Consider the following 21,375-nt stretch of genomic DNA (forward strand, 5'->3'; position numbering starts at 1 on the left):
ACATATGTTTAAAAGTAGTGTTGCATTGGTTCCATTATTACTGCTGATATTTACTTTGTATTTGATTTAAAAGACCTTTAAGAGATGTATATGTATTTTTGATATATACACCTGACTGAGACTAATTTGCAGTGTCATTTACTGTGCATGCTCATTGTGGGCTTTCGATCACCCTGATTCCTCCTGAGACCTAGTCTTGACTGCCGCCACTACTACCTTGATTGGTCTGGCTTGTCCAGAAGGTTACCAGTTCCAAGAAACTAGGCTGGCCTTCTGAACCTCTGTCCACCAGGTCAGAGTTCAGAAATCCATTTTAACAAAGAGTTGGCTCTTTAAGGCACGCCATTTGAAAATAATTTACGGTACCCCTTTACTAGGAGTGCTAGAAGCCTGCTGGTGTCAGCCCTCCACCCACATGGTTGCTGAAGGTCAATGCCTATCTGAGTGATGAGATCCATGCCTGAAACTTACATATGCATGGAGATCTGGCTGAACAGTATGAGTTTGAAGCCAAGCCCATCTACTACCTGCGGGACCCTTCTGTGAATCAGGTAACCTGCATGCAGTCCAAAGCAAAATACAGGTTGCGAAAAGCAATCTATACCTTATATCCTGCATCCAGCAAGATTTGTGAAGTGGGCACATTATGTTTTGCTGTTTGAGGGTGTGACACACCAGGTTTGTTTTATCGATTGCCTGACTTTATGTGTGCAGTTGCCTGCTGATTCCAGACATAATGCTCCAGTCTTGAGGAGGTATGCCACTTAATCCTGAAGGGTTGGCAATCTGTGGCACCCCAGATTTTTGAAACTATGGGCCTCATTACGAGGCTTGCGCTGACGGCATGAAGGGGGCCAGTACGGGATTACAAGCTGATTACAAGCTTCCCATCGCGGGACCCGGATCGGACGCCTGGTAAAACCAGGCGTCCTTTCCGGGTCCCGCGAGGGGAAGAGGGAGGTAATAACGGGCCAGATGTAATCTGCCCGTTATTATCTCCCTCCCCATTCTCATTGAGCCCTATGGGGGCTCAGTGGGAATGGGGATGGGGTCCTGCAAGGAGGAATTACTGGGTCCTTCTATGTCGAAATGACCCGGTTATTCCTCATTGCAGGAAACCGGTAAAGGAGCCCGGTTTGGAGCTCCATGGCTTCCTCCAAACTCGTAATGAGGCCCCATGACTCGCAAGATCTCTCACCATTGAATTGAAAATGCTGATTAGGACTGACAGGATGTGTAGTCCAAAATATATGCAGAGACAAATGTTGCAGACCTCGGTTACACAGCTTTCTGTAAATTGCTATGCAAAGCTACCTTTTACTCTATTATGCCATGGATATGTTTAATTGAGCTGCTTCTTCTGCGCCGTGCATATTCCATAATCTTGGAAACATGTTGTTGCCAGACTTCAATGTGATTTGACGCATAAGTCGAAGTGGCCTCGCACCTGGGGGACAAGCAGTGAAATTCCTCTGAAAGCACCGATGATGTGGCTGTGAAAACTGCCCAGTTCCGAGGTGGGTTTCAGTGGCTTCAACAAACCTACTGTGTGGTGATCCCAGCAGCACTGAAATGACCACTGCATTTTGAATCCGAAATGTACACCTTTCCTCTGCAATTGTGTCTTAAGTAGATATGAGTGTCTGCTTAGTTTATAGAAAATGTGTACACATAAAAACAGGAGAAGCCTGAAGCTGTAAATGCTCCAGTCGCAGCCGCCTACTTAGAATACCTGGATGTATCTGTGAAAAGAAGGTAATTCTGCTGTTCAAAATAACAGGCATAGATTCTTGTTAGTGGTTGTGAATGCCCTGGAGGTGACATTATACTTCTATCTCTTTTCCCACAGGATTTCCCCATATAATTATGCTTCCATTACCTGCTTCATTTGAACTGATGCTGACTTCTTAAAATGGCTGCTCATGCATGTGCGTTTTTGCTTTTCACATGATTGCTTTTATCAGGGCTGTAATCATCAACTATGCCTGTATATTCTTTATATTCTTCAGAATAAGCACTGCCTGCTTGAAGCTGAACTGAGCTGTACAAAGGATTTGATCAAAGCAAAGGTCTACCCTATCGTCCTTTTCATCAGAGTCACTGAGAAAAACATCAAGCGATTCAGGTAAAGCGTCTTCCTAGAATGTTCTATCTATTTTCTTGGAAATGCTGCAGACAATTGAAGCAAGGATGCAGAATATAGACGTTGTTGACAGGGCAAATACTAAATTTCCATAAATGTGCAGCTAAAACTGCTCTCTGCATCACAGAGTAGCTAACTGACCTCGGGGTCCTACTAATATGTACCTTGCAGAGTTCTGGCAAACAGCTATAATTCTCTCTAGCCAGACCTAAAAACCTATGGAGTATGGGTGGGTGATGAGATGAAATAGGTGATCCCTACTTCTGCCATTGGTCCTGATTGTCAACTATTCTATTCATTCCATTTTGGTTTTTACTTGAAATCACTTGGGTAGAAATAGGAGTGCAGTGTAGTGCCAGAAGCTATCTTGCATACCCTTCACTGACACCTGCCAATGACAAATCCGAGCAGTATGCCCTCATAACAAATATGTGCGTCACTGCGTCCTAAAACAATTCACAATATCAGTATACCCTGGGAATGGGGTAAATAATCCACCCACAGGAAGATGGCCGGCGTCCATTTTACAGCGCATGTGCCCTGCTTTATAGTGAACTTACATTTTGTTTGTATACAGTGACCCACAAAATATCAAATAACATATCAGGGTATCAATATACATTCTTCCACACTCATGCAATTATTTTCAATGTATTGTTGCATGTACATATTCTCTTCCCTTTCTCCCCCCGCCCCCTGTATCGTGGGGTCCAACCAATCGTTTCGCTGGATCTACTGTTGTGTTTAGTCATGTTGCTTGAGGTAACGCGGTGGATTGGGACATCTAATACATAACCCATTGATCCATACATGATCCAAGTCAGGCTATCCCGCCTTTGTAACGGGATAATGACGAAACTTTGGACCAGCGCTTGCCCCCATGGGAATGATGGAACTACAGAGGGAAATGTTCAATTGTTGAATTGATATTGCACAAAGTGGTGTACAAATAAATCAATTGACACCAGAACCAACAGAATGTGCTTAGCCTTTTTTTATGATGGGTTTGATACATTGCTCCTGAGGCCCATTGCTTTCAGTGATTGTCCATTGTAATAAGTTGGGCATTGCATTGTAGCTTTTTTGCATCCGAGGCTCTGATCTGCCACCCAAAGCCCAGGCGGTCAGTGTTTCGATAAGGTCACTTTGGCATGCACTAATCTGCCTAACTTGTGATTGTATACTCCCTGCAGGAGGCTTCTGCCCAAAATGGAGAGTGAGGAGGAGTTTCTACGCGCATGCCGACAGAAGGAGAAGGAACTGGAGGCCCTTCCGTGCCTCTACACATGCCTCGAGGTGGAATCATGGAGCAACATTGACGAACTTACACGGATCATCAGGGAAAAGATTGCGGAGGAGCAGCGCAAAACTGTCTGGATAGACGAAGACCAACTGCGATGATAAATAATGATACAATGGGGACATGTAACGAATGGAAGAAGCTGCAGTCTAAGAGCCTAGGAGGTCTGTGCATCTCAAGTGGTTGCAGATGCTTATCAGCCAGGTGCACCTGAATTGAGGATAAGAAACGCATTGGGTGATAGTCTGGGTGGTTTAAGCATTTGTAGGCTATTCAGCATTCCAGGATGGCATGCTTATTGTTCCTGCACCAACCAACCTTGAGTTGTTTTAAACACTAGGCAGTGACAGAATGTAAACAAGAACTGAATTGAAGCAGTGTGTAGTCTTGTGTTGCTTAAGGTGTTTTGTGAATCAGCTCAGAAGAATGAGGTCTAAGGACTCCATTGCCTTATTTTATGGACAACCTTTACAAATCCCAGAGACCATTCACAAGGGGCAATGGGTCGAGTTAAGATTAGTCCCGAATTGAATTAGATAACCGAATTGGCACTAAGTATACTGCCCGAGAAAGCCTATTTTTACATGTTTGCACATGCCACTCATGACAGTGAGCAGCTGATCAGTTCTCAGTGGTGTTAGAGAGGGGTGCATGAATGTGTGTGTATGCCTGTAACAGAAGAGTGTGTGTTTATGTGAGTGCGCATCTGGCAACATTGAGACGCCTGTGTGTGCACGCATACCCGTGGGTGCACGTGTTTGTGAGTGGGTGTCTGTGGAGTGTGCATGCATATGTAAGCATGCACAAAAAAGGTTTTCGAATGAGTCCAGATGTTGTGGGAAAAAGTGTGTATATATGTGTGTTTGTGGCTGGGCGAGGGTGTGTGTGGATTGTGCGTGCAGATATAGACATGCAAAAAAGGAAGTTTTTTTGAGTGGGTGCAGATGCTGGTGTATCTAGGAAAGAGTTTGTGTGTGTGCGTTTTGTGGGTGTGCACATGTGTGTGAATGTGTGTGTGTGTGTGCACACGTGTGTTTATGTTTGTGTGTGTGTGTGTGTGGCACGCAAAGGTGCATTTATTTTTGTGAATGTTTCAGTTTGTTCATCGACTCATCTCATCTTCTACCTACGATTTTGCTGTAGCCACAAGTGACTTCACTAAGCAATCGCTTCTGAAACGCGCCTCCTGCTGCCCAAGTGTCACTTAATTTCTTCCTTCTCTCACTGCCTTTTTTCGTTTGCTGATTGCTTTTCCCTCAGACTTCTAGTGCTGATGGACAGGTGCATTCTTTCCCTTTCGCTGTCTTTATTATTCGCTGTGTTCCTTTAGAAAACCTTTCAGCAGCGAGTTGGGAAACATTAAAAAGCCCAGGTGAAAGAGATTGGATGCTATCACTTGATCTCCGTGTTCGTGGCAGCAAGTTGAAGCCCTTCATTGTCCGCTGCTGCTGGGCGTCTGCTTCAAATGAAGTATCAGAGAACAGGAACAGCAAAGTGTGTGTCAAGTCAAACAAGCCATGTCTCCTCCACGTCCCTGCAGAGCCCCTGGCCTGTCAGGCTCCTTATCTCAGCCTGTGGAATTATCCAGTGAACTGGGCCACAGAGCCCCTTTTCTATTCTCAGCTGCTCCACTTTATGCTTTGGATGCGCTAAGTGATTCACAGAGCAATGTAGCTCTTAGAGGTCCGTCTGTAAGTTCAGTAAAGGGTCATAGGGCCTCGCACTGCAGCAACATAAATTATAAAATTATATACAAGGAGATCAAACAGAATAGGACAACATGAAAATGAGTAAAATGGATAAGAAGAAAGTGCTAGGAAACCAGAGGTGGAAAACGTTTTGTTGGCAACTCTTGGAGTTCTTTGGTGATTTGTCATAACTGAGAAGAGTGGTCTCATTTTGGCAACAAAGTCTTTCAGACAGATCTCGGGCGGCAGCTGCTTCTGAGGGTTAGGCTCCCCCATAGCTACTAGGCAATGATTTTGGCAATGAAGGTTACAGCACTCTCTTTGGCACAGCACTTTCCCTTATGTTCTTTGCTCATATTTCTTTGCCCTTCAGGAACCTTTGTGAACTTTGCTTCATTCCCGCCAACTTAAAGGCCCCATTTGGAATGGCGGTACGCGTTGCTGTCTTACTCTTTGATTTATTCTTGAATCACCTGATATTCCTGTGTCACTGACTCACAACTGAAGTGCACACAAACAGAATCCATGCCAGTCTTATCAAGATGAAATAAAGCGAAAGGCAGGAATTTGCAATCAATATAAACATGGAGCTGAATTAACGCGTCGGAAATGGAGATTGCAGCAGGTCCAAGACCATTGGCCTTAAAAGCAGATCATAAAAAAACATATTGACACCAGTAATCCTTTCAATACAATTCAGTAGCACCCAACTCATTTAATTTTCTAATAGAAATAGAAATGTTTTTTTTTTAAAACAGCATTATTTCACACCATAGTTCATTAATGAAAACATGTTTTCCAATCAGACTCTCGTTTTGCACTTTTGCTCTTTGTAGCTAGACACAGTGCAAGAAGGACTTAGTGACAAAATAAACAGTTTACATCTGCGTTTTTTTTTTTGCAGAATGCAACTGCTGATTCAGTCTTTGTAATACCCCTCAGGCAGAATAGTGGCAGCAGGTAGTGTTTCCTCAGTCTACTGTAGCCTGGACAGAAGAACAAGAAATGTTCTATAGATTCCTCCAGGTTCACGCACACTTTGCATTTTGCATCTGTTGTATTTGACCATCTTGCTATAAAAACTGCCACCTTCATGGTATTATTACGCAGTTGGACAAATGGGGTTCGGTCATATGCGAGGGTGACACAATCCAAATAAGGTTCAAAGCCATTTAATTGCTTGGACATTATGTATAGAGCACCCGTTCTTAATTCAACACAACCCCACTTCATTTCCCTAATAGTGGCTTCATGGCACTTTGTCTTAGCTACCATCTTTGAGCTAGGTGGTAACCCCTCTGGGTTAGCCCATATGCTAATCAAGTTCAGTGCCTCGAAGCGTTTTTGAATAGACCTACGCCGCTCCGTAGGTTTGCATGCGCCTCATGAGAAATCCCTAGTTCTGGCTTACTTCACATTCTGATCCAATACTGTAATGGCTTATTTACTAGCACTCCCCTGATGGGCTTCAAATCTCATTCCCAGCGCAGGCTGGCCATAGGGGCGCCCCTGGATTACATGAGTATACTCTGTAAAAAGTAATTGTCTACTACATTCAATGCAGTAGTTTTGCAATGTCCCCGCAGCTCAGCCCCGTACGAGGCAGCTGCCCAACCCTGGGCTTTATACAATTTTAGCACTGGGGAGATAGTACCCCTGCCATGCCTATTATAGAAACTGTGAATTCCACAGCTATACTTTCCCAGTGTTACTGTGGCCTTTGCAAGCTAGGCTGTCCACATAAGGTAATTCGAAAACCTGATCCCTAGGTAATCGTAGTGGCATACTTGCTCTAATTCATACTCATTTATCGAAAACCTGCTTTTTGGTCTTTTTATGACTTTTTAGTTCAAATACCAACACCTTTGTTTTTTCCAGGTTGAGTGTCATTGAAACCTCTTTACATTTCTTGATGAAGACCCTTAAATTATGCCTCAACCCCATCGTGGTGGTGGACAAAAGAACAGTGTCGTCTGCATAAAACAAAGCTGGGAATTTGTCATTACCAAGCCTGGGGCAATCTAGGCCGGAGACCAACAGTTCCTCTATTATAGCGTTAATGTACTAACAAAAGAGGAGGGGGTCCAGCACACACCCCTGTCGGACTCCTCTTTCGACAGCAAAGGAATCTGTGAGCTCACCGTCTAACCCCCAACTCACTAATGACCTATCATCAGAATAAAGGTTCTGAATAGCAGCCAGTAAAGGTCCGGGAACTCCCTTCTCTCTCAGCACAGGCCACAGTTTGCAATGGGAAATGTTGTTGAACGCTGTATGGATATCTATAAATATAGTGCATACTCTAACTTGTTGCAAAAACACATATTGGGCCAGTACTACATTCAACCTGACACATAGGTCAATCGTGCTTACACCAGGGGAAAACCCAGCTTGGAGGTGATTAATAATACTGTTCTCGAAAGCCCAATCTTGTAGGCGGGGCAACAGCACTTTTGCATACACTTTGCATACACTTTGCATACACTTTGCCCACTTTATCCAAAAGCGATTTGGGTCTGTAGATTGTGGGACACCCCCTGTCCCTGTCACAAAATTGAACACACATTTGAACAGCGGGGACCATACTCGTGGCTCATCTTTGAGGGAAACAAATAAGAAATCTGTCAGGCCAAATGTCTTTGCCACCACCTCAACCCTTAAGGGCCTTTTTCACCTCACTAATTGAAAAAGTAGCAGGTGTGCAATGCGCATTAGTGTGTTGCAGGGGTAGTTCCTGTTGATCGCCCTGTTCATTTTGTTTGTACCAAATACTCGCGGGAATATTACTGATTTTGATTCGTTACCACCAACAATTCACTTCTTTTTTCGCTGCATAGTAGCTGTTCTTCCCATTTGCTAGCAATGTACTGTGTCTTTTTTGATGTTACCAGTCATTTAAATTTCGTCCGGAGAATACTTAAGTGGGGTTAATCAATCACTTTGATTTTTGTGGTAAGTTAAGAGGTCATTTTTGGCCTGCTGACATTCATTGTCAAACTAACCCTTATTGCCCAAGTTAATTTACTTTGTTTTAGCATTGGCTTGACAAATAAAGTAGCAAGGTTGTCATCATATCTGTGAACTGTACTCCAATGCTGGGGGAGGCTGCTATCTGTCATACACATGCCCTCAACGTGACTATCAATGCTGGCATAAATGCGTGGTTTAATCACTCCTATTTCTAGCACCACCCATGTTATCCCTTTTTTGCTATTCCCAGGGCCGTGAGCAAACTCCCACTCCTTAGACCTCCCAGTTTCTACCGCCCCACCCCCGCTCAAAACTTACAGCACAGCTTAATGGGTACTGGTCTCTATCACGTCGAACAATCACCTCCATACTTGTTACCATGTCCCAGTCAGCCATACTGATTAGGAAATAGTCTATCCTTGAGCTGCCCTGGTGGCCTGCATATGTCACTCCTGCTGGTCTATCTGGTAAGACCCTCCCATTACAATAATGTTATGAAGATTTATTAAGAGTTAAAAGCCTTGATGGAGCACTGGAATTTAGGCAAAACACATGTTGGTTTATTTTTTTTTTAATGTGTCATTGTTCCCAAAAGTATTGGAATACAAATTAATTGAAAACAGATTTCTATTATGAGAGGGGTCTATTGTGTGGTCGGTAAGTGCCCATGAGCTGTAAGTGAGAGCCTCTGAAGAGGGTAAGGGTCGTTTAGCGCACGGAAGGGTCCGATGGTAAGGGATCTATTCCTATTAGAACAGGCTGAACAAGAAATCATCACCTGGGGCCATCTATCAAGCAGCTTGTCCTTTCCCTTTGCCCGGTGCCCAGTGTGAAGGCACACAAAGCAAAACTTGGCATTCAGCATTTTACGGGCAGTTGGTGCCTCCCTATAGAGTTTGCTGATTGGCTAAAGAGATGGACACAGTGAGAAAAACAAAGGAGAAATATGGAAAGCAGGCTTTGTTAAACATGTTCTAATGCTTGTTACATGCAGAATTAGCACATGTTATAGGCATGACGATCTGGTGATTACTGTTTAACCATTGGTGGATCGGTTTTTGCAAAGCAGACATAACATCTTGTTCTTGAAGGCATCACTGAGCTCCATTGTTGTGCATTTGTGAAATGTGTTGAAACAAAGTTCCTCTCATCTATATGTTATGTTATGTTAACACATTTAAAAAGCGCTCATTTACCAAAGGCATCTCTTGGTGCTGGAAACCAACAGGAACTGACTAAACAACCCAGTAATTAAAATAAAAGAGTTTTTAGAGTGCGCATGAAAACAAGATTATTTTCAGTGGCTGCAACAGATTGCGGCAAGGAATTCCACAATTTGGTGGCAGCCACCGAAAAAGGGAGGCCCCCATTTTAGCCAACTTGCAGGGTCCATCAATCTATAATGAGACCATTCAGATTATTTACCTTTGTAAGTCATCTGTTTTATTATATATATTTTTTCTGTTTACATTGTTTTGCCCCTGGTATATGTCTGACTTTTTTCATCCTCATAAACAGGCTCGCCAATTGTTCCCATATTTGTGCTATTGTACAGGCACGCCTTCTGGGAATGCCTCCTCCATCTGTAAGTGTTTTACTTTAAATCATTTCTGATCGAAGTTGACAGCCCTGCTCTTCAAATAAATACAAATACAAGCATTTTCTCTACGGGACACAGACTCTGCGTTAAATACAAGTGCATATTAGTGCAATGGAGGAGATCATTGCTTTGCTTCTGGGTGTCTCTTTTCTAGAATTAGACTCTCATTCCCAATTGAGGAGATGTGCACTGATCCCTGCAGATAGGATGGATTGCTGTAAACTGCACAAGATTTGATTGTGGCTGGAAAAGGCAGGGAGCACCCACAGAAATCCATTAGCAACGATGGCTGCCATATTTTGCACTGAGGTCCCATGAAAGCCAGAGACTTTAAGTTCAGGGAACCTGCACACTCAAAGCCACCCTAACTTGCAAGTGTCTTCAAGGTCACCCACTTATGCCTATTATACGAGTTGCCATTTGAGGGCAGAGCGGCCCTTCAGGTTGGATCTTTATCTGCACTGGTATTGGAATGCAGCTTTAAGGTTTCCCTCTGCACTCCTTAGTCCTGTGACTGAGCCTTACGTGCAGTGGTGCCCTCAGACATTTTTCATAGGGGTGGCCTGATGAGGAAACTGGAAATCTTAGGGTGGCACACCAAAACAAACACATAGAGGCAGGCGGGCGGGTGGGGCATCAGCGTTTTTATAAGGGTAGCTGTGGCTCTCCTTGGCCACCTCTTGGTTGCGCCTCTGCTTAAGTGTGGTCTACAGTGCTATATAAGTAGCTAGTGTAGCATATTTTCATGGTAACAGTGATGTAACATACCAACTCACTGTACAGGAATCATGAACTGATCAGTGACTTCACTTAGACAAAATATTATCAGCATATCAAATGATTCTCACATCTTTTTGAGGGCCATGCTAGCAACATATCCTAGAATGTGTCCACAGATAGAGAGCTGCCAGTTCGACCCTTTGGTTCTCCAACTACATACACCTTTCACACTATTTTAGACTGGGTTACAGATGACCTCCAAGTTTAGCAGTCCTTTAATTACTATTCAGGAGTTTGAACTGTGGAAAAATGCAAAATGTAATTCCAAATAAAAATGTCATTATGAAATAATTGGGTGGGTGGAGTACATACCAAGCCAAGCATGCATCCAGACATAGGGCCTCATTAGGACCCTGGCGACCGCGGAATGAACGGTGCCGGTAAGGGACCGGCACTGTTAATTCCGGGCCACCCTATTACGAGGTCTGCAGTGGGTCCTGCTCTGGAACCCCTGGTCAGACCAGGCGTCCTTAGCGGGACCTGCTAGCAGACCAGGATGCTAACAACGGGCCTGTCATTAACGGGCCCATTGTTCGCATCCTCCCCATTCCCATTGAGCCCTATAGGGGCTCAATGGGAATGGGGATGTATCAGGTCCGGGTCCCGCGAAAGGGATGTACCGGGCCCTCCAAGGTCGGAATGGCCCGGTAAATCCCCTTTTGCGGGACCCAGACCTGGTACCCGGTATGGGGGTAGCCATGCCACTAAAAGCGACAATGGCTACCTCCATACTCGTAATGAGGCCCATTGAATTATTAACTACCTATTACCCCTCTAAACTGCTTTACATATAGAATCGTTTGATGCCAGATGCATTTAGAACATACCTTTCCTTCTGAAATCCTGATCGTGGGACATCGTAATGGATCCACAGGCACCCAACGTATCACAAAGCATTCCTTTTTTCCATTTCTACGTCAATCTATCACATTGGGCCTCATTATGGGTCCAGCCGTAACCATGCAAGTGCTACCGGCGGCTTACCACCGGACCTGTAATATTTTACAGGTGCCTGATTTCCCAGTGCCACTTGGAGAATACAACTCTGGCGGCTCGGAAAGTCAGCCGCAGGTATAATGTAAGCCCTCATTCCCATAGAGTCTAGTAAGAAATCTATGGGAGTGGGGACACAGAAGCACCGGCATCGTTGCTAACAGCGCCAGTGCTTCCATGACCAGTCTTCCTACTGTAGCCGCTGCGCCCGGCAGGGTCAGACCTGTCTGGCACAGCGGCTCCGGTAGGCAGACTCAGAGATTGCCGATCTAGAAACAAGGGTGCTTGAGAGTTTACTGGCATCCTTGTTTCCGGACTGGCAAACTCCTAATGGGGCCCATTGTCTTTTGCATTTCACCCGCTTTCCCATTGTCTTACCTTCTCTCTACCTCTTTTACTCCACAGACTAAGATCTAGATGGCCTGGGCAGAGGCTCAATACCCCATCCTACAGACAAGCAGGGACTCTGAGACCACTATAGTGGTGATATGGTACAGTGTAAAAGCTTTGTAACATAATATAACGTGTTGCTTTGCTAATCTGCCACGGTGACCCAATTCAGGACATACTAAGAATTTAGAGAATTTTTTGAAGGAACACTTTTTTTCATGAATGACACTTTTTTTGGGTAACCTGACATGAAGCACTACCCAGACCATGAAGGGTAACATGCTGACAATTTTAGTTGACAGAGACCCACCTGGTTTGTGATTATGGCCAACCTCTGTTATTTTATCCCTAATAAAATCTTGTGACAAAGTGATTTCTTGTCTGACGTGACCGTTCATTCCTGTCACCTATGGGACCAGCTCATATCCCAGCCAAAACGAACACCTTTTTGTATTTATTTTAGGATGAAAGTTGTCAGGAGCTAATGCAATTTGTTGAAGCCTACTACTACATATGCCGTTACATGTGTGTCTTCTGGAGGTGAAGGGTTAACTTCGAATGAGAGACCTACGTAATGTAACTTTCTGTAGTGTAATTTGGCCCTTGCAATAGCTCTCCTGATTGTTCTCCATTTGAACAATAGTTTTAAAAAGGTATACAAGAGATTCTACTTTCCATTAGGTTTCTTCTGTATGTGACAGCAACATTGGGACATATCACTCTGTTAACCCTGTAACGATCCTCGACTTGGCAAGCAGTTGAAGTGATAAAACATAATTTGAAAATGGCGTGGTTTAACCGAGGTTGAACTGTAGATTTTCTGAAGGCATCATGAAGCAAGACACAGAGAACTGGTTCCGTTTTTAGAAAATCAATATTTTTTTCTTGAATGTCAGAATGGAGTAAGTCCTAACTTTCCCTATGCTAAGGTGGTATTTCCATACCTAAAGAAACTAAGAATACTCTGTGTCATAAAGTTCTACTCAAAGGTCTGCCTGTGTCCAAAGCCTATACTTTCCCTCACAACTAAAAACATACAATGTGTAGGGATGTCAGCAACCACAGAAACAGTGTTCACAATAAACATCTGAGCTCCTGGCTGGTTTTCAGCACCCCATTAGGGTTCCCTTCACCAAGTTCAACACAGTTCCAACCTCAGGGTTCCCTTCCCCAAAGTTCAATACCACTTTCACAACAAGGCCTCAGGGTTCCCTTTCCCGAGTTCAACGCAGTTCCAAAAGATCTCAGGGTTACCTTCCCCGAGTTCAACACAGTTCACAAAATATGTCGGAGTTCCCTTCCCCAAGTAGGCAGCTCTCTTGGCTTTAAACTTAAATTCAGTTCAACTTTCGTAGCTTTCAATGTTTCACTTTCTAACCTTTCAGTCTTTCACTACTTCACTTAGGTTGCCTTTTCTTTTAGTCACTTGAACACTTGTTAGGCATCACAGCTTTGGCCTCTTGTCTTTCATAAGTTCAACCAAAGTAGGGATTAATTGGTCTAGGCACAGTTGTCAGACCACACGGTACACCCATCAAAGGTCATGCAACAGATACCCCTTGGCACTTTATAATGTTCATTGACTCTCACAGACCTTCTTGCTAACACAGGTTTCCTTTCTGCCTCTGTGTCATTAGTCCATATGCACTTCAGTTTCACTTTGACAGTCTTTTGCCTCTGCCAACACGTGACTTTCAAACACCTTACTTTGTGTAATTTATCCTTGTTACCACCTACTTTTACACTATACTATATTGTATGACATTTGCTTTCTATTTGCTTCACAAGCTCCCATTGCTTGCTTTAGCTTAGTTTTCATTGTCATATTGTTCAAAAAGGCTTTCTTCTGTTTTTCACTTTGTTCACAAATGCACATTACTTCTTTCTACTGGTGTGGTATTTCATATCATATACATACATTTTCCTTAGTTCCGTATTGAATACATCATTAAGTAGTTTGCAGCTTATTCAGTATTCACTATTGTCCATTTGTACTCCAGACGCATTCCTTAGCACACACCAAGCCCATGGAGTGCCCTGGCATACGTGCACCCTCTCTCACTCACCGGTGTTAAGCCGCTCATCCGGGTGATTTTCCTTTTCCACTCCGACTCTCGCTCGCTCCCCTCTCTCTCTCCAGGAGCTTCAGTGAGCAGCGATTGCAGCTTCCGAACATTTCTGCTGCTGTCGGCGGGTTGTGGGAGACTTCTGTGTTCCCTCGGCTCCAGTGAGGAACACTTGGCTCTGGACTCTTTCTCAGCCCGTTCTGACTTTGGTCTCTTTAGTCCTCTTCTGCAGCAGTCACCATCCTTTTAACCGGCCTCTCTCCTACCTGCTCAATATTGGGTTGCCACCTTCTCCTTCCCAGGTGGATCTCTCTCACTCTCACAGGTTTCTCTCCTTATTTGCACCTGTAGTTCCTCAATTGGCTGCAGGTGTGAGTCCTTTGGCTGGCAATATTTAGTCATGTCAATGGGATATGCCTGACCATGATAGTGGTGTTCTACAGTCCTCTTCCTCATCCAAGTACCAAAGTGGTGTGCACAAATTGAAGTGTGCATTACTCCTAGAAGCCTTTTCCCAGTCTTAAAGGGATATGAATCTGGGACAGTTGGTGCATGTAACGGTGGGGAAGACTGTTAATAACCCACATTGGTAGAGGGAGGGAAGGATGTATTTTGACAATTTCTTGACTGACAATTTCTTGATTTAACCAGAGAAGGGAAATGTGAATGAACCCATAGGCCTAGGGTCCTTTAAGACGAGGTTGCCATACTCTGAGATAGATGGGGATGCAGAAGTTACTCAAATATCAATAGTCAAACTGACTCAGGAAGTTGGCAAAACTCGGTGCTGTTTTATTTGCAATTGTCTAAAACAGGGAGTTACAACGGACATCAACGGACATTCGCTCAATTTCTCTCAGCGCATATCATAAAAAAACAACTTTTATAGTCAAAACACATCATCAGCAACGTCATATTACGTGGCTAACTACAAAAACCTACTTGGGGATGTGATAGGATTACAGGGAACATCTAAGTACAATTTCCATACTAATGGGGGTTGTGATTAGGTTTATACTGTCAGGTGGGCAGCTAAACCCAGACCAAGTGCACATCATTTTCGTGTCACACTAATACTCAACACTTTATTGGTTATACAAATTATAGGGCTCTTTGATACATGGCCCTCTACCATTGATTTGGCACCCTTGTAATCTTCTGGAATATTCTGCACGCTAGCAGCACACAGGCTACCATACCATTGACGCCTTTAGTGTTTTTCCATTCCACCTCAAACAGGAGTTTGTTTCCTTCTCACGTTCATGTAACTACTGGATGGACAACCAGGCTCACGGAGGCCTCGACTTCTTTGTGCTGGGCCAGTCAAGCCTTTCTTGTATTTTGCTATGGCCATCAGTTATTTTCCAACTGTGCCACACTAAAAAACCCTTTCCAATCACAGGGTTCCAATCAGAGCCGTGCTTCAAATGCACTGTGGAATGTTCAGGTTCTATACATTCCTATGTATTATACATTGGGGCATCGCTGCAACTATTCACTATGTAGCCAGCCTTAAGATCACTTTGTCTACTTGCGTTACTGCGTCTGTACAAGTGTAAACTGATTTGTATTTTCTTCAACGTTTCTGTAGCATGAGCATCTTCATTTCGAGCCTGAATTGTTGCTCATCTTTACCATCTCCTTTTCAGAGCTTATAGATCGTCTATGTACTTTTACCTAGTGCATCTTTTCTAGGTGCGTCAGCTTTTCTCTGCATAACTTCACCAGTCTTCTCTTTCACTCATTTTCACACTTCTTCTGGAACTTTGTCCAACAGGCTGTTATTTCTTTGTGAATGCATATATGGTTTTTTCAATGGGTACTTTGTTTCCAAGATCTTCTGCAGTATAGGCATCCTCACTGGTACTGCACATGTTGCAATTTCTGGTTCCCAACATATAGGCAGCATGGAAGCAGAGCTTTTGGTGGGGGCACTTGACTCCACCTCTACATGGCTCTACTCTGTCTACATATGGAGGTGTTCTCATTGTTCTTCTCGTCCCTATCCCGCTACACAGATGATTTACCTGAGGGTTATTTTGAAAGGAATAAATGGAGGAGGGCTTGACAGTACCCTTTAAAGGCCTCAGGGACTGATGCTTCACTGTGAAATGGAAACGGGGGATATTATGCCTTACGCAAGGACACCCTCCTTTCATTCCACAAATCTCCTCCACCCAGGTGATCCTCCCTCGCATATCCACTCCCAGGGTCGGGATCCAAAAGCGATGGACTTTCCCTAGCCACCTGAGAAGAGTATCCCAAGGAGAAGGAAGTGAGGATGCCTTCAGCTTTCTCACAATATTCAGTGCCACTTAATGAGATGGCAGCATTCAAGTGTGAGCACAGTGCAATCAGGAAAGCAAACAGCTCAATATTTTTCTGCTTAACAATCCATATTCTGGTGTTCTTTCACAAATATAAAAAAAAAATATTAAGACCATATATGTGTATAACATAGTACTTTCTAACATATTTTTCACACAAGGCAAGTCTTTCAAAAATTGGAGTTGCTTTTAAAAAAACTGTTTAAAACAAAAATGTAATACCACTTAAGCACAACTGCAACTATGTTATGCACTGTTTTACACAATGCAGATATTTCAAAAACGGGAATTTAATTTTTTTAAAGAGTTTTTTAAAAATAAAATCAAACACTACTTAGGCAGAATATAAAAATAGTTATGAATTTACATTCAAGGAATTAATGAACGTGTACAGTAAATGATTTGCCATACTCTGTAGTAAACAGTAGCTGACATTGTCATTCCACTGTTCCACAGATATATTTCTTCTCTTTTTGGCAGATCAGCATAGGAGGCAACATAGAAAGGGAGCAGCATGTTGTGAGGAATATGCAAGCCATGCACAACAATGCACGTCCTACATTGGCCAAGATTACAAGTGCGAATGACAAATACTGTGAGAGTATATTTCCCATGGAGAGTCTGTTTATTATGCATTTCTGGATCCTGATTTTGTGTTGTTTCCCTACCATGAGAATTTTAGCTTTTGAATGACTAGGACCCATTATGGTATGTTCTACGCAGTTATTCATAGTAAACATGTGTTAGCAGGTGTGCCCTCTACAGTCCTAATTTTGTTAGAAGAAAACAGCGTTATCTGCAAGGTGTGAAATTCAACACCCCACCTAGGCTAATGTGAAACAGACTGACGTGAAGAATGATGCAGGTCATGTCCACGTGGTTAACTGTTTGGGCATGTAGGCCCAGCTGCATTAGCTTATTTAAGTGAAATTAATTAGGTTAAGCCCCTGCTACAGCTAGTTTTCTTTAGTTTTCAGTCTTGAGTCTACTGTCTGAGTGAATTGAACATGGTGAAAAGATCAAGAAGGACCAAGACGGAGCTTCCATTATTTACGGTAGCCATTATGGGAGGCTAGTAAGAGGGGCTGCTGCCCTCTGTGCTGTACTTGAGGAATGAACTGAAATCCCTGCTCTTAAAATTACACCTCACTGAACACTGACTTCTGACTCATTTACAGGCTCGCCTTCTCCACTCCTGACACTGCCCCGCAGGCAAAGACGTACCCTCCCCGTTTTTCACACAGCACTCCATTGATAAAAGGCTAGGCTTGAGTTATAGAGAAAGTCCCATGCATGCATGTACAGGAACTTGTCTCAGAGCTTTTCTCTCTTATTTAGAAAGTGAGCGATTAGCAGTGGTTGAAGTGTACGAAAAGAAGTAGTGGAACTATGTTCCCTGCTGGCCTGCACCCAGTCCCCACAGACCCCATCACCACGCCCCCTCCCACACACAATACAAACCCCCAAACACATGCACCTGTTGTTAAAGGGAACATTCAATGTAGTGCAATGAAAGTGCAAGTTTCAACTTCTTCCTATACTTTTATTTTCAAACAAAACCATTCTGGAACAGTTTAAAAAAAAAAAAGTATATGAACAGTAAAACTTAATTAAAAAAAAAGTAGAGGAGCACCGCTTCCACTCACTTTGACCACTGGTGATTAGCTTTAAAATGCAGTTGATGGTTTTTATGGTGAGTTTCTCAAAGATCTTCTCTAGAATTGGATAATTAGCTCATTGACCACAGACCTTGAAAATGGCAAATATCCAGGCATAAACAGTGGAATGTGCTTTCCTCGTGAAGTACCCGATTTCCTGCGATGGCTTGTGGTATAGGCTTCAATTAATGCATTGTTCACTGATATTGTGGTGGTTGAAAGGCTCAGCACACAATCCAGCGTTTGATGAAACCATGGAACATACCTACTGTATTACTGCAATGAACCATGTAAATGTTTTTATCTCAGTTCTTCCTATGTAATCTGTATCCAAGGGAATCCTCTGTAACAGCGCCACGATGCCTCAGGGCCAGTGCACGCTTTATAAATTCAAATAAATAAATAAATAAATGAAGGCAGAAGGGAGTAAATCTAGGATGAGAAATGGCAAAATATATGCTGGCAATCGCGATACATCTCGTTAAATTACAAACATCAGTCTTTACAGCACCGCTTTTTACATCAAACATATTACAAACCATTGAAGGTTCGCAAATTTGATCCCACTGACTCGGGGGCACATCCTAAATGTAAATAACTTGAGGCAGATTTCTTACATATGACCTGGTCCGGCTGTGAGATAGCAGACTTCTGGAGCGAGGTGACCACAGAGGTAGCTGCGTTTATTGACACTGCAGTGGTAGACCAGCGGATGCTTGAACTGGTGAAAGCGAATGAACATGGGGAGATCTACTGTACAATTGCACCTCCTTCTGTAGTACCAGGGCTATAAAGTGTTATTTGAGAAGGCACCTGGCCAAAAGTAATTTGCTGATGGCTGATATCGCAAAGGACTGTGGCTAGTATTCTTCAGGGTTGTGATGGAATTGTTTGTTCGTCAAACTGAGTGAGAAGTCTTCCGCTATGTGTATCCTTGCACCATATATGAGGGTATCATGGTTGGTTTGACATATAAATGTTGCAATGATAAGTACTGTATATTTTTTCCAAAATGGAGAGGTATTACCACATTCAAATGAATGTTCATATACTCGGGCTGGAAAATGTGATTTTAATAAATAAAATAATTTCAAAAAAGGACAGAGCAAATCTCCAGAAGTTTTTTCTAATTTCTAATATTTTTTCAGAGCATGAGGCAAGATAAAAAGGATCATCTTTGTAGTCTTCTGCCTGAAGGTGTATGCTGGTGTATTCTCTTCGACCTTTACAACTTATCCAGAACAGGACTGCTTGACTTTTCCTTGGCTTCAAGCCCAAGGATCGTATCTCTCCAGCTCTGAAATCTCTTCACTGGCTCCCTGTGGCTGCGAGGATCAAGTTCAAGACCCTCTGCATCATCCACAAGGCTTTCTGGGGCCTGGGACCACTCTACCTCCAACTTTCTTTTCCAAAACATCTTCCTTCTCAAGTTCTCTGATCATCCACTTCCAACTCTCTGAGGGTCAGACGCTTCTCCAAGCAGAGAGTTGGGGGCAGATCTATCTCCTCAGCTGGGGTGTGAAAACAGAAATAAAATTTCGAGGCTGAGTACCCCAAAAGGAAATACACCGAATACGGGTTACAAAGGACCATACAAAGTACTTTATTCTATACTGAATCCAGTCACAAAAACAGAGCAAAATCAGATAGCTATCGGCCCTCAGTACAACACAACGAACTCTAGTGTGGTTCAGTGCGTTCAGTGAGAGACACTGTACATTAGAATGCATTTGCTTTTTATACATTTGGTGGGCGCGATGACCAGCCCCACTTCGGGTTAATATCCCTTTTAATACATCATCGATCTAGGGTTCGTGCCAAGCTTCAAATAACCGCATATGACTGGTTTGCCTTTAATACATGTATCAACAAGCGTATGCAATAACTGTGTATTCTAAAGTTTTCCATGCAGGCCTTCTTAAACATACATACAATGTAGTTAAAACAGATGTTCTTCATTCAGTATTTGAATACATTGTCTCAACATATGCTCGTGGATTAGTTTCATTGAACGAGTAATCCTTCTACACATAGGTCAACGAAGGACAAGGTCTCAGTTCACGACCTCAACAAGTGGCCTGCAGGCAAATTACACATTAGCTGTGTACAGAGGTCAAGACGGCCATGTTGTTTTCTGGAATGACATCGTCCACCATTTTAGCTCACAGGGTGACTTTTACACAACGAATCCTAAAATGGCGGTTTGACCTAAAATGGCGGTTTACATGGATTTAAGGTCAGGACCTTGCAACACAGATTTCATCCGCAAACGACTTTCGAGCAGCTTGGCGTAGGCCAATATTAATATATTTTTTGCAATAGGAGGCACAATATACTTTCTATTTCGACAAACCCTCCTTTTGGCCTATGCCAAGTGCTAAAAACGACTTTGGATCTCCTTGCAAATAGCTCCATGCATCATTGTCCATGCACCCTGAATCACTATCGGAAATATCTATTGCCATTAGGTCTTTTGCTAAAATATCCTTCAATACATATTCTTTGGAAGTTTTATCTGGCGCATACATTTTATGTCCTATCGAACCTATCGCTTGTGCGCAACATCCCCCTAGCATCGAACACATACCAGGCAGACACTGGATACAGTAACAAAGAAACAACAGTATTCGCAAAATAATTAATAAGACCGAAAGTACCTTCCAACCCCAAGATCGCAAGAAGTCCCAGAACCAAGCGCTCAGATCCCAGTTTCCCTCAGGAACATGCACTTCGGAACTAAGGACGTGCAGATTCTGTATTGCCTTGAAGATAGTTGGGGAGGAATCTGGTACGAAAACACAGCAAGCGGACCCCACTAATTTGTATACTCCACCACGTTCAGCTAGAATGACATCTAATGCCATTTGATTTTGAAGTGCTACTAATCTTATCGCCTTTTGTTCTAACGTCATATTATAGAGTATGTCCGTGGTCCGGTTGATGGTTCTCTCCAGTACTCTCGCTAGTTTTCTGATATCTTCTGAATTTGCTATCTGCCCCCAAAATAGCACAACTGATTTAGCTATATCTCCCAAGACTTGTGCTGGGGTGTCGCCATTCCCATCCCGCAGTGGACAAGCATTCGAAACTTCTTTTGTGCTAGATATAAACACCCCAGGTAACAGGATCCCTAAATAACAGGTCCCTGACAATCCCTGGGCAACCATGTGAATGCTACATTACCGCAGACAAAGTAAACAGGTTCGCCTACATACAAAGGTCTGTTCTCCCCAGTCAAATTTGCAACGTTGGCAAAACCTAGAAAATTTCCCATTGACTGAGTTCCATTCCTCAGTATGCAAAAAGAAACTGAATCGGGGCTATGGTTAACAGTGTAAGAAGGAGGCATGGCATCCTTATTGCCTATCGGAGCCATTTTAAAGGAAATCAAAGATTGGAAAGGATGAGGCAGTTTATCAGAAGGCCTAATAGAAGCAACATTCGGTTTACTCCTATTTGC

At 43.2% G+C, this 21,375-nt stretch overlaps 1 protein-coding gene across 2 annotated transcripts in view; it reads left to right on the forward strand.

The window, feature by feature from the left end:
• CARD11 (caspase recruitment domain family member 11) overlaps positions 1 to 12,237 on the forward strand; it is a 1,247,701-nt gene extending 1,235,464 nt beyond the window's left edge. For both annotated transcript variants that reach the window (XM_069647590.1, XM_069647589.1), the window contains exons 25-26: positions 2,010 to 2,125; positions 3,337 to 12,237. In XM_069647590.1, the coding sequence (XP_069503691.1) occupies positions 2,010 to 2,125; positions 3,337 to 3,544 (324 nt within the window). In that variant the 3' untranslated portion in view covers positions 3,545 to 12,237. The remainder of the gene's footprint in view (positions 1 to 2,009; positions 2,126 to 3,336) is intronic.
• Positions 12,238 to 21,375: the final 9,138 nt, after the last annotated feature.

This window comes from Ambystoma mexicanum, chromosome 2q (genome assembly GCF_040938575.1).
Source record: "Ambystoma mexicanum isolate Mex_15411 chromosome 2q, UKY_AmexF1_1, whole genome shotgun sequence".
NCBI classification, from domain to species: domain Eukaryota; kingdom Metazoa; phylum Chordata; class Amphibia; order Caudata; family Ambystomatidae; genus Ambystoma; species Ambystoma mexicanum.